This window comes from Pinus tabuliformis, chromosome 4_2 (assembly GCF_031772625.1).
Source record: "Pinus tabuliformis cultivar Carrire ecotype Pingquan chromosome 4_2, CPIR1, whole genome shotgun sequence".
In the NCBI taxonomy this organism is placed as follows: Eukaryota; Viridiplantae; Streptophyta; class Pinopsida; order Pinales; family Pinaceae; genus Pinus; species Pinus tabuliformis.
Window position 1 is genome coordinate 797,420,148 of NC_142304.1, and position 13,959 is coordinate 797,434,106.

Consider the following 13,959-nt stretch of genomic DNA (forward strand, 5'->3'; position numbering starts at 1 on the left):
TGTGGAGGATAGAGAAGGGGGTGACCTGCTCTTGTTTTGTTCTGCGTTCCCTTTGTTAAACTTTTTCTGCCTCCACTGGTGATGTTACATTATATCACAGAATCGGCCCCTGCAAATTCTTTTAAGTTTAGAACCTGTTGATCCGCCGATATGTCGAGTTGCGGGAGTGCGAGATTACGCCACGTGGAGGAGAGAGAGAGGGGTCGTCTGCTTGTTTTTTTCATGGTTTCCTTTGTTAACCTTTTTCATCCCTCCCCCGGAGATTTCACATTATATCGCAAGATTAGCCCTGACAAGTTTTGAAGTTTTCTGTGACTATAGGATTGTTGTGACAGCCGACTTGCGGGATGCGGGATTGCCCTCACACTTAGCCATTTTCTAGGTTTTAGAGGCTTTCCAAGGAAATCTTCAACAAGCTCTAACTTCTAATCCAGGAGTCCTTTTTTTTTACTTCTATATACCACTGGAAAGCTATTTCTAAGCACTAGGCACTAGAGGGGTCTGATCAAGCTCTAAGATCTTCTGTGGCTTGGGAAAGTGGCTCCAAACTTCACTGCTCTTTGGCAACCTTGACCAAATGAAACCCACAATGTAATGAGTGACAACAGTATGGTTTGGTCTAGTTTCCTTAGTGGTAGGTCAAGACAAATTTCAATGTTTTTGATATAAAACTCTTATTACAGGAATGGTAATTTACTTTCAATAATAATAACAATAATTTAAAATAAAATTATAATACAATTATTTTTATGATTTTTTTAATCTTCACAATGTGAAATGTATTATGAGGTAAGTGTCTTCATGCCTATTATGAATTGATTCTATTAGTATTTATCAACCATTTAAGTCATAATGTTACCTTAATTATATCAAAATTCTTCGTATCACTTTCTTGAATTAAACCTTTATAAAAAAATAGCAATTAAACAAACATTCCTTTTAATTACCTAAAATAAATCCAATTGACAAAAAATAATTATTATGATGATGATGGTGGTGGTGGTTAACGTCCACTGAGACCCAATTGGTCTATCGGACCTATAATTTTCTTAGTTTCTAGTTGTATGGCTCCTCATCTTTCTTGGCGAGATTGGTGCTGTAGCTTTCTTTTTTTTTCTCTACGATCTTCCAACTTTTTTTATCTTGCATCTCCTTCATCTCTTATGGCTCTTGGGACATTAGTGTCTTAGCTTCACGATCTATTGTGTTCGTCCTTTTGAAGATAGTTGGAGAAGAAGTTTGGTTTAGGAGATCTGCTTTGTTGTTAAATGAAGATTTAATTTTGTGCGGTATGAAGATTTATTTGTTGTTATATTAAATATACATATAAAAAAATTCTTGCTTTTATATATATATATATATATATATAATTTTGTTCATATTTATCTAATACATTAGTTATAATACATATTATATGTTTTTCAAAATCAATATATAAATGTTATTGAGGTATAGCAATATTTCCATCTTATTGTAGTGTAAAGTGCTTCCCTATTTTAAATTTAATTATTTAAATAAAATAGTATGTATATAAATATGTGTATTAATTAGTATTTATTATTTTTAAATTTAATTTGAAAACTTTCACATAATTATAAATAAATTATTATATAAGGGTTTAATAATTAAGTTGTGTTTGGATTATAAAGATTATATATTTAAATTTGAAAATGTAGAATTTTAACAATCAATTATCTAGAGGGATTAAGTCTAGAATTAATTTTTAATTTGTTTAATTTTAATATTGGTTGGGTCAACATAGCATTATATTACATAATGCTTACTGTCATATAAGGTGTTTCTTTTCCACACAAAAATGAGCCTAATATGTCAATTTTAATATCTTATTAGATTTTTTTTTTGTGCAGTTCACTTACATTGACCTTCCTTCCATTAGTAAGATACTTTTAATAACAAAAATTCAACCAACTGAACTAACCCTCAGAGCCAGTATCTTATGGGATTATTTTCTTAAATAATACTATTATTAATATCAATAATTATTTATTTAATAAAACGTAATAATTATAAAACATTCTTCTTAAAAACAAATCTAAAATTTGGATTTTCCCCTTAATTATTATTCATATTTTGAATAAGTTTGATATTGAGATTTACAACCTAATTTCCTGTTAAATCATAAGTTTATTAATTATATCACTTGTTATTATATAATTCATGAACATGGTAATAAACTTGCAATATTTTCCACATCATATTTCTTAAAAATTGCAATAAAGCTTCCTAAAAATAAGTGGAGTGAATCATAAAAGCCCATTAATTTGTTTATACATATTCTACAATATAATTTATACATATTCTACAAAATAACAATTACAAATGTCAACTATCATCATGAGTGTTGCTTTTCAATTTTAGAAAATCTAAAAACAATATGTTCAACTCAAACTTTCAATTGCTTTTCAATTTTGAAAAAAATCGAAAAACAATATGTTCAACTCAAACTTTTGATACAAGACACATGAAAATATATTATTGAAGATAACAACCACAAAAAATCCAAAAACAATAGGTTCAACTCAAACTTTTAATACAAACACTCACTCTAAAACACCAAAAAAAAAGACTAATAAAAATATGGAATGAAAGTATAATATAAAAATATATTATTGAAAATAACAACCACAAAATAAAGATGATGAGCAAGGTATAAGATTAGAAATATTTCTAATTATTATATCGAAGTGTTATTACATCAACTAAAGGATTTGAATAATGGAATATGAATTAGGAAAATAAGCTAACAATTTAGTTTTATTAAAATCCAACCGTCTAAAATTTCCATAAATATATTGAAATTATCAAATTTTGATTGCAAAAACCGATTCAACTACACTTGATACCTTTTAACACTTCGTGTATACAATCTATGTAATTAAAATTTGCAATTCCACCTAAAAAATGTTCTTGAGTTTTAATAATAATAAAAAAGGGATGCACAATTTTCTTTCCATCATAATATAAGTATAAAGGAACAAGAACAAGAGGTTGCCTAACCAATAAGTGAATATTGTAATAAAATGATTCTCTTTTAAATGTGAGGTTGCCTAACCAATAAGTGAATATTGTAATAAAATGATTCTCTTTTAAATGTGACAAATTTGAGATGAATATCATAGATATTTTATGCATGATTAGAGTTCCACTCTTTGTGCAGGGTGGAATGATACTTCAAGTGATTTTGTGTAATATTAAAGTGATTTAGATTATTAAAAAGTCAATAAAAATTTTAACCTCTTGTGTCATCAAATTGTAATAGTATAGAGAAAGATTGCTATTTAATTAAAAAACTATGATTTATATATATGAAAATTTTCATGTAATCTATGGTTTTTTAAGATTTTGAATGGATTAGGGTCAATATCATAGATGTACCATTTTGAAGATTTTTAACCCAAAAAAATCTAGTTTAACCATAGTAAATTTTAAATAGGAAAACTAACATTAATGTAATATGGGATTTAGCAAGTTTAATCATGATTAGCAATTACAAGACTCATATGGAAGCATCATAATGTTTGTAAAGTAATAAAAGTGGATTGGATTATGAATGAGATAGACTCTCATCCATACCAATACTATAGATGTGCATAGTATACCCCAAGAAATAAATAACCTCGAATCCTTGATAAATGACATTCAACCTTCATTCTAAACTCCCACAAATACATTGATGAAATAAGAAAAAAGTTTAAATATTGAACTTTTCCATAAACATCACTAAAATATGATAATAAAAAAATTATTAAAATTATAATTTTTTATTATTGAATTTACATTTTTAATTGCACAAATATATTCAATACGGTAAAAACTCCTATTACACCCAAAATCTGAATTTTTTTTGTAATTTTTCATTATTAATTTTACATTTTTAATTGCACAAAAGGTCAAAAACTCTTATTACACCTAAATTAATTAATATTTACATTTTCAACCATTCTTTTAAATTTTTAATCCATTTAAAAAATCAAAAATCAAAATCATAACTGGTTTAAACTACTGTTAACCACATCTCTACCAACCACCTTCACCGGTTTAAACTAGGCAAGTGAACCATCTCAACCAACCACCTTCACTGTGTTCCTTAGGGGACCCACAACCTTTCTCCTTGTCGAGGTTCCTAGGTACCCCTCTTGAGCAACGAAGAAATGATAAAATTTTTGCACTAGTAATGTTCCTGCCCCTCATTTCTTTTTATTTATTTCTTTTGTTTTATCGATGAGGTGAAGAGGGAATTTGTGTTCACGCCACTCACCACTCGTCACCCATCATTACACAATGAGATCAATGACGTCATCATCATGTGCGCGCATCCCGAGGCCAATCGCGGTAGTCAGTCAGGCGAGCAACTCCCGGCTCCCTGCCGGGCCCGCAGTCTGGCCAATAGTATCACGCCACGTCGGATTCCAGGTTTAGTAATGCATGTAATCCATCTCGTGTGACTACTTGCCGTCTTTTAGTCTTCCCGGCCTCGGAGTTAACGGTGCACACGTCGGGCGACGGTTTTCAGGTCAGGACGGGCGGAGCTCCGGTGGTTCGGTTATTTTTGTCGTTATCGTCGGGTGGTGGCTTTGTTTCGATGGAAAATGGCGATAAAATTCTTATTGGGTCTCGCCGTTTTCACGTTTGATCGGCCCCCAAATTGGCAGAGGCGGGATCGTGGATAGATCCCGGGCCAAAGGGGGGAAAAAATAAAAGAGGAAAAAGCTCTCTCGGTAGATTGCAGTTTTCATTTCATCGTATAATAATAATGGAGATAATGGAATCATAATGACAATAATGGTGAGCTGGGAAGAATACGCAGAGACCCGATTGGATATGATTGGATATGGAGTTGTATAGTGTGTGTTTTTTTGGGCAGCTTGATATGAATGATTTCCGAGGTGGGTTTGAAGTGGGTTTGTCTTATTGAGCGAGCAATTCGGAGTGAAAGAGAACGTGACAGTCAAGCTTCCCATTTGTTGGTTCGTTCCTTCATAGGGGGTGCGTGTGTGTGCGCTTTTCTATTATTGATCTGCTATTTTTTTTTCTCCCCAGTTCAGAATGGGTCACGGGATCGAGCCCTGCAAGGAGAATTTGGGGCATGCAAGAGAGAATTCGAGTTGCATGGAGATGGTGGGGTATAAGAGGTTGGGTAGCCATGGGATCCAATATCCTAAGTGCAGGCCGGGGAGGAATTCGGAGTTGGGTCAGAGTCACATGAGGGAATCTGATGAATCCCATGTTGAATCATCCATGGTGAGTTATACTGGTTCTGAGCTGGTTTGCAGAGGGAATTCTAGCTCTGAGCTGAAGTCAATGTGCTCTGTGAAGAGACTCGGGGGGAATGGTGGGAAGCAATCCCATGTTTGTAGATATTGTCATAGAATTTTTAGCTCAGGGAGGGCTCTGGGTGGCCACATGAGGGTCCATGGGGCTAATGGGCCTAAGACAGGGCAGGCTTCACTTCTTCGCATGTATAGCTCCTTCAGCCCTGATCAGATGGGTGATTATTATTCATCGACAGTGAAGAAAGCAGACGTACCCACCAGCAGATCCAGTGGTAATACCAACACCAATACCAACCAGGTTGAAGATGAAGAGGAGGATTATGAAGGACTTGATGAGCATAATATGAATATTGATGAGCAAGACGTGAGTATGGATGGTGGACAAGAATTGAGCAATGGGTCTGTGCATAGGATGGCGGCTCTGTATACTCTTAGGAGGAATCCCAAACGGAGCACCAGGCTGACAGATCAGGAGTTCAGCACGGAGTTGACTGAACATAACTGTTTCAATTCCTCCAGAGTCTGCTACCAATGTGGAAAAGAGTTTTGCTCGTCTAAAGCCCTGTTTGGTCACATGAGGTGCCATCCTGAACGGGAATGGAGGGGAATTCAGCCCCCTACTGATGATACTAATACTGATCCCATCACCACTAATGATATCACTGCTGCTGTTGACGCTAACAACAATAGTGCCTCAGTTGCTGCTGCAAGCTCTGATCTTTTTTGGCAGAGCTCACCAGAGTCCCAAGATCTGGTGTACCCTGAAGTGAAGAGAGAAGAAGACCAGGCTTCAGAAAATGAGAGCGATGCAGAAAGCAAGAAGGCGGGGAAGACAGCAGCGCCTCGGCAGCAGGCAACCTGCAATTTCCTCAGATGGTCTGTGACCGCTAAGCGCGGTAGGAGGAGACCAGTCAGAACTAGCCAAACTCAAGCTGAGGATGGCAATGATGCAGACGAAGAAGAAGAAGCAGAGGTAAATACAAATAAAAAGGAACTTGAGGACGATAGAGATACTGCTTATTTCCTTTTCATGCTTGCAAGTAGTACTAGTAATAACAATAACAATGACACTACTGTTAACAATAAGGTTTGTGAGAAGGGGAAAGAGCATGTTGAGAGACAAATGACAGAGGAGGAATCAGTCTCTGATTCCAAGGCACAGCAGTCAGGGAAGAGAGCATCAGAGGGGAGTATTATCAAGTTGGAAGCAAGAGGAGAAGAGGATCTGGATTGGAAGATGAAGAGCATCAAGGAGACCAAGAAACGAAAGACTGATAAAGCTAGCAGGCCTGCTGAGGTTGGTGAATCTGGGAATTTCTTGGGGAGGAGGCAAGAATTGATTGCTGGAAAATACAAATGCTGCACATGCAAGAAGCTTTTCAATTCTCACCAGGCTCTGGGAGGTCATAGAGCAAGTCATAAAAAAGTTAAGGGCTGCTATGCTATGACCACTGTTAATGATGAAAGGCAGGATGTGACAGAGGAGGAGATTACTGAAGAAGGTACTCTGTTAAGGATAGAGTATCCAATTGCTGCTGACAATATGCATTCTTCGCCTGCGAGAAAGGAGAAGATGGCCAATCTCAGTCATTTGAAGCAAGAAGTTTGCCCAGACTTGGTAGCAGTATCAAAGAAGGTCAAAGGTCATGAGTGTTCGATCTGCCATAAGGTCTTTCCCTCAGGTCAAGCTCTTGGGGGTCATAAGAGATGCCATTGGACTGGGGATAGAGTTACAGAGACAGCAAGCAGTGTGATTTCAACAGAACAGAAACCAAAGGCACTGGCTAGGAATGAAAGAGAGCTTCCTTTCGATCTGAATGAACTGCCGCCAGTGGAAGAGGAGGATCTTGTAGTACCTGCTTGTGCTGAGAGTGTTGATAAGAGAGTGAAGATGCTGGGACCTGTGATAAACACTGGATTTACACATGTACAGTGTAACATCTGTGGCTGCTTGTTCACATCCATGGAATGTTTGAGAACACACCAGATTGCGCATGCGTTGATGCCTGCATCCTGATCTTTTTTGCCACTGAATATCTGGGTGCTTCTGGAGATACAAAATAATTGAACTATCTATTCGATGTATGATCTTTTGTAAGGATATTTGGCACAATTTTCCCCTTTTTGTCTGTTGTCCATAGATGGTAACAAGTCTGAACTTGAAGACTTCGAACCAAGATCAAGAAATCTCTTGTTCGTTTTCATCAACAGACAATTTCTGATGGAACAACATTGTTACAGAGAAAAGGTTGCTACTTTTCTATGGGAATGATAGAGGATCGTATTATTTTCAAAAACAAATCCACGAAATCTGTACAATTATCTTTAAGACATCACAACCGTATAAATTCTTAAATGGTTCAATTCTGGTTATTCTCATTTCTGTTGCATTTGAGAAAGGATTGTTGGTTGCATGCCTTACAGTTTTACAGCCATGCCTTAGATATGATCTGAATGGCTGTTGGAATTCTCTTAGTTTCCCCTAATGTTTCTGCTGCATGGACTGTGTTATAGATTGATTATCTGGGCTGCTTCCTTTGCATGATGAGGATATGCTTCAATTGAAGCAATTTTTGCCGTTTGGATTCTTAGAGCAATCAGCTGGAACGAACAAAATTTGTTTATGCATTCCTGTTTTTTATCGGTAAACATCCACCTATCTCTCTGTTTGTGAGAGGACGCTATTAATGGAATGTATTGCAGGAACTGCAGACTCCAGCTTGGCAGATGGGAATTAGCAAAAAAAATGGCAATTGCATTTATTTGAGACTTAAGTAGAAAGATTTGCATCCTCTAATATTTTATTGCAATGACTACGGTATGCTGTTTTTAAGTGGGGTTGGTCTCGCATATAAAAATTATTTATGAGTTGGAAAGGTATTGGACAGATCACACTTGGGTGCTTGGAATGTCTCTGGGCTCAATCATCCAAGGCCTGGACTCTGCCCTATAGCTCTAGTAAAGTGCCAGTTGAACAGTGGCGATTTCTGATTCTAGTCTGGATATCTTTGTATTTATTTGTTAGAGATCTGCCATGGAGACAAAGTAAAGGGAAATTCTGATTTCTTTTCAAATGTTTAAAAGAAATATTCCGATAATGGTCATTAGCAATTCAACTCTGTGCCTGCCGCTAAGAATTTTCACGGGCTGACACAAACCCATAGATGCCCCAGGAGTCCCTCACAGCAGACTCTGCGGGAACCAAATAGATGGATGTCCTTAAAGCCATAAAAGACAAGTGTTTTTGTCCGATACTATTTCGAAAGGTGCATCACACTGTACTAAAGTACAATGCGCACCTTATAAACATTATTTTATCTCTGTTTTGTTGGCTATGAGCATGAGTGGGACTCTGCTGACCTGGGAAGTATGTCTTTTGTGCATACCCAACGATTTTCAGTTGGAGGGTTTCATACCATTACTGATTCTATCTTCACAATGCCTATAGTTCAGCATTGCTGCTTTCCTGCTCTTATTGAATTAAGAGGAAGCTTCTCCGAAAATTTCATGCACATTAAATATAGGACCTTCATTAGGCATGCTCAAAAAGTCAAATTCTTCTTCGCTGATGTGTTGTCTTCTACTACCAAGAACCATTATTTTAAATTTTGTAAACCAAACCCCTTTTAAAAAGAAAACTAAATTGGCAGTGCCATGCCATTCGTTACTGTGCTTCCAGTTTCACTTACCTTTTTATGTTATCAATATTTAATTGCCTGCTGCATCTTAGGATTGTCAACCATTGTCTTTATTCTTGTGTTAAAATAGATAAATAATACAAGTGCTGTTCAGCATGTAGCTTCTCCATGAAGGGCTAAAAGGAAAAAGTACTAAAGCATAGACCTTGCATGACCTTTACATCTTTGTCTGGAGAGTTGGATTGGACATTCTTTGCGGTAATTATCAGGAGAATCCTCATGTCATCAGGTTCCCCGCTGTCAAGAGTAGTTGAAACATGCTATGAATAGACGCTCTTCAAGTCTACTGCTAATTTTTATATATTTTTTGTCTTCTAGATATGCAAGCATGTCGCATTTATCATTTTGTTTTAAGTGGCACCTTATGAACCATGAGTCACAGTATTTGTTATTGGGATAGTTCATGAAAAAGTTATTGGTCATGTATTTACATTATTTAACCAGAATCCGTTGAATTGTGAAACTTGGATCTTGACATGATCTCGTAAAGCGGGAATTAGTAATCATTTCTTTCTGTTTGTGTAGTCTGTTTCTTTCTGTGTGTGAACCCTTGCTAGTTGATTGCAAAGTTGCCTGTAATCCTTAGTCGTTAAAGTATCATCGATAGCACATTTTATGGTGGTGGATGATTAGGACTTTGGCGTCATTTTGGAAGGAAAAATCGCAGTTTTTGCACCTGTGGGATTCATGAAAAGCTGAATTGTGTATACTACGTTCTATAGAAAGATGTAAATTGTTGAACTACTTTATTTTCCAGGTTTGATCTCAAAACCAATCGTTATTTTCATGAATCACTGCTTAAGTCCTTGACATGTATAAGCTTGACAATAATGATGGTAATGCAAGCTGTTCTTTGTCTGAGTGATCGTGAATAAAGCATAGATAGGGTATGATCAGAGGGACAATGTGTACATAGTTCCTTAGTTGAGAGTGTGCCTGCAACTATGTTCAAAGACTCGAGCAAAAAGTAAAATAAACAGTGGGTTAGTTTATTATAGGTGGTAGAGCTGTTGGACTTCTACACCTTCAAGAAAGCATGAACCATCACGAGTGATGCAAGCATGCGTTGTACTCAAAGAAGAGGTGGTTCCACCAGACTAGTAATTGGCATTTTAAAAAGGACATGTTAAAGAGATTCTACAGTGCATCAAATGCATGTTTTCTTGGTTAGTGAATGAGAAGGTGAAGGTCACATGTGGGTCAAAGAAGTTACCCTGTACAGCAGGACAATCCGATTGTTTTTTTATTGATTAATAAATATCTCATAAATGCCAAGTACAGGGATAGATATTTTAACCTTACATCTCTCCAATGCAATAGCAAAGACTTCCTCATTTATCATCAATTATCCCCACAGAACAATCCTGAATATGGTGGACAATATATAATTTTGTGTTTGGATGATCATTTAGAGTTACGTGGCTTTTTTTTGGTGAACACAATGGTTTGGAAGATTTGGGTTCCAAGTGCATATATATGATCAGGTTAACATAAGAAAAAAAAAGTAAAGCAGTGGGTTTGACTAGAATTTCCAAGAGAGAGCCTTTCTGATAAGGGTCATGGAAACTGGATCTTTTATAGGTCTGAGAAAATCTTAGAACTTAGTGGGTAGAGATTTTGTTAGGTGAGATGAATAATTGATTTTTGTTTTTTTCTCTATTTTTCATTTAGTTACAATTGACCTATCAAGAGAGAAATTGTTAATGGCACTCTCTAAAGGATGATAACATTCTAAATTATCAATTTTGAGTCTTTAATAAGCATGAAGTTACATTTTAGCTTAAAGCTTTGTCATCTCAAAATGTCAAAATAAAAGAAGGAAAGTTTCTCTTCACTTCACTTTACACACTAATTTTCTTCTCTATCTAGTGACTAATTGACTATTGCAACATCTCTAGTAAAACACAGCACACCAGGACTAATTAACCTTTTCAACATCTCTAATAGAAGACAACAGACGATGCCACAACAAACAAAACACTGTCAAACCTGCTAAACTAACATCCAAAAACACATTATTATAGTTTGTATTTCAAAGAGAAAAAATCCAGATTGAGTTCTGCTAGTTGCCATTAGATCTATAGGGTCTCATCTAACTTCAGTAGACACTCTGAACTTGGCATAGCAACACCACTGATATATGCACTAAGGAAAAGTGACGTGCTTTACATCCCAAGTGGGAAAGATGTTCATTACTTCCTGTAAGGTGTCTTAGTGTAATGCGATCATCTGCATTAAAAAGGCCAACCATATTTTAACCCAGATTTTTTTTTTATTTCTCTTAAATCTCAACACTTAATAGATTCAAGAGCTATGCTATTTTCACTTTACTATTTAAAAACACCTTAATTTAGATAGTGAACCATAGAAAGAGGGTTACGAAATTGACATTTCACTTAGCAATCAAATTCTATTTCTCTTAAATCTCAACACTTCATAGATTCAAGAGCTATGCTATTTTCACTTTACTATTTAAAATCACCTTAATTTAGATAGTGAACCATAGAAAGAGGGTTATGAAATTGACATTTCACTTAGCAATCAAATTCTATGGTGTCTTGGGAACATTTATATAATAGGATGATAAGATTATTAGCTTTTCACATAAAGACAGAAGTAAAATATGTCAATTGGGTTTATTTTGGGTGGTTGGGAGGGATGATTGTTATCTTCCTTATCCAAGTTCAATTACCACAAATGATATAATGAATTTTTGGTTGGAAGGACTTCTAGTCTTGTTGTTGAGTCTACACAGTCCCTCAAAGACCGAAAATATATATATTCCTCATATAAAATATAAAATTATTTTCCATGTAATAAAAAAAACAACTACTTTAAAGATTGACCGTAAAAATAACCAAAGCTCTAAATCACCGTAATTGTATATATTACATTGTTAAAAAAATGTTTATTTAAAGATTATATATATATAGACTGATAGGTAACATATGTTTGTTGATGTTAAGACCATGTGGGACTTCATGTCAGATTTGTATGATTATCAAAAATTTGTAAGTAGTTAATGACCATTTCTTAAGTCATAATGTATGATTATTAAATTTTGGTAATGGTTAATGTAGATTCCAATGTGCTTGGTCAATCCAAAGCGTAAAAGTCTCCAAAACGTTTAAGCTAAACTAACCTCACAAATTCAGTGACCCAAACGTTTAACCGCTGTGAATAGTAGCAGCACAGTTATTGGTCATTTCAGACCGCACAACAAACCATCATTTTCCCAGTGTCATGTTATTGGGTAACAATTCTGAGTTGCTGTTGAAAAATCTGGCTTTGTAGGTGAATCTAGCAGCAGTTAGTTGCATTTGACAGGGGTGATTTTTGGAGTGACAACGATAAAGTTGAACGGGTCAGGGTCAAGGAAGAAGGTTCCGGATCTTAATCCCTGTTAATGAAAAGCTTAAGAGAGCTGCTGCAAACCACTTCTAGACAAGGAACTATGACAAGCTGGGTTCCCTTACTGATTGAGGTTGGGATTCTCCAGAAATCGTCATATGAGAAAGTGCAACGACAAGAGATGCACATGCCAGTGTACTTACAGGAGCGCAACTCTGTTACAGACATTTTTCCTGACATCCAAAAATTGTTCTGGTGCTTTCCCTTCCATCATTGAGCTTCCCCTGTGTGGCAATCCCTCCAGTGAAAAATGTTTCAACCCTCTGCTGGGCTGGGCTGGGCTGGGCTGCAGGTTGTTAGGATGAAAATTGCACAGAATCACATTGTGAGACTTGGAGCTTCCAAGTCATAGTAAGAAGTTGAGTGCTTAATAAACATGGAGTTGAAAATTGAACAGTCAGCTTTACTCATTCAAAATCATGAAAATTGCACAGAATCACATTGTGAGACTTGGAGCTTCCCAGTCATAGTAAGAAGTTGAGTGGTCAATAAACATGGAGTTGAAAATTGAACAGTCAGCTTTACTCATTCAAAATCATGAAAATTGCACAGAATCACATTGTGAAACTTAGAGCTTCCAAGTCATAGGAACAAGTTGAGTGCTTTGAAAATTGAACAGTCAGCTTTACTCATTCAAAATCATGAAAATTGCACAGAATCACATTGTGAGACTTAGAGCTTCCAAGTCATAGGAACAAGTTGAGTGCTTTGAAAATTGAACAGTCAGCTTTACTCATTCAAAATCAAAACCTTGTAAGGTGAATATTGATCCGTGGATATGATGCCAAAGTCAAAGAATCTCAATTCTTTTTAATGGAGGCCCAATGTCCATTCACCAGATGGCCAGAGAAAAGATCCTTACTCATGCTTTCTTCCATTTTCAAGATATAAGTACCAGATTGATGTGATAGCTCTTTCCACCATGATACAACATCACTTAAGGGTGCTGTGTACTTTATGGGTTCTTTTCCCTGTGATAGATCTTTCCACCATGTTACAACATCACTTAAGGGTCCTGTGTACTTTATGGGTTCTTTTCCCTGTGATTCTTTTAAATATGACCCTTCTTAATTGCAAACAGAAAGTAACATACCCTTTGTTGAAGATTTGGTTCTTCTTAACGTCACTCTCAACTATATAGTGCTAGGCCATCTGCCTTAATAAATAGCTTGCTTGGGTATCACCAGCTATTGTCAATTTCCATAGCTTTTAGGGAAAGGTTGCAGATGAATCCCAAATGATATAGGTAGCCTGATCTAACCTAGCATTGAAGTTTGCCTCTGCTCAATCTCCCATAGTTAGGGGCTGGGCATTGTTCTTGCATTTGTGAAAATATATAGTGTTTTATTTTTTATTTTTGTAGCTACGGGATTTTATTAAAAGAATGATTTGACCAAGTTGGATTTTTATGTTAATTTTAAATTTGAAAAATCTAAAAACTTAAAATAATAATAATAATTTGAAAAATTATATTTATTTATTTAGAAAAAGAAAAAATGACAAATAATTGGATAAGGAGAGTGACTAAATAACTCAAAGAGATAAGTGAATATAGC

The 13,959-nt window shown here is 35.7% G+C and overlaps 1 protein-coding gene across 1 annotated transcript; it reads left to right on the forward strand.

The window, feature by feature from the left end:
• Positions 1 to 4,642: 4,642 nt before the first annotated feature.
• Positions 4,643 to 7,814, forward strand: LOC149172059 (uncharacterized). The gene is made up of 2 exons (XM_089424191.1): positions 4,643 to 6,267; positions 6,394 to 7,814. The coding sequence occupies exons 1-2, from the start codon at positions 5,068 to 5,070 to the stop codon at positions 7,309 to 7,311; spliced, it is 2,118 nt and encodes a 705-aa protein (XP_089280317.1). The 5' UTR covers positions 4,643 to 5,067; the 3' UTR covers positions 7,312 to 7,814.
• Positions 7,815 to 13,959: the final 6,145 nt, after the last annotated feature.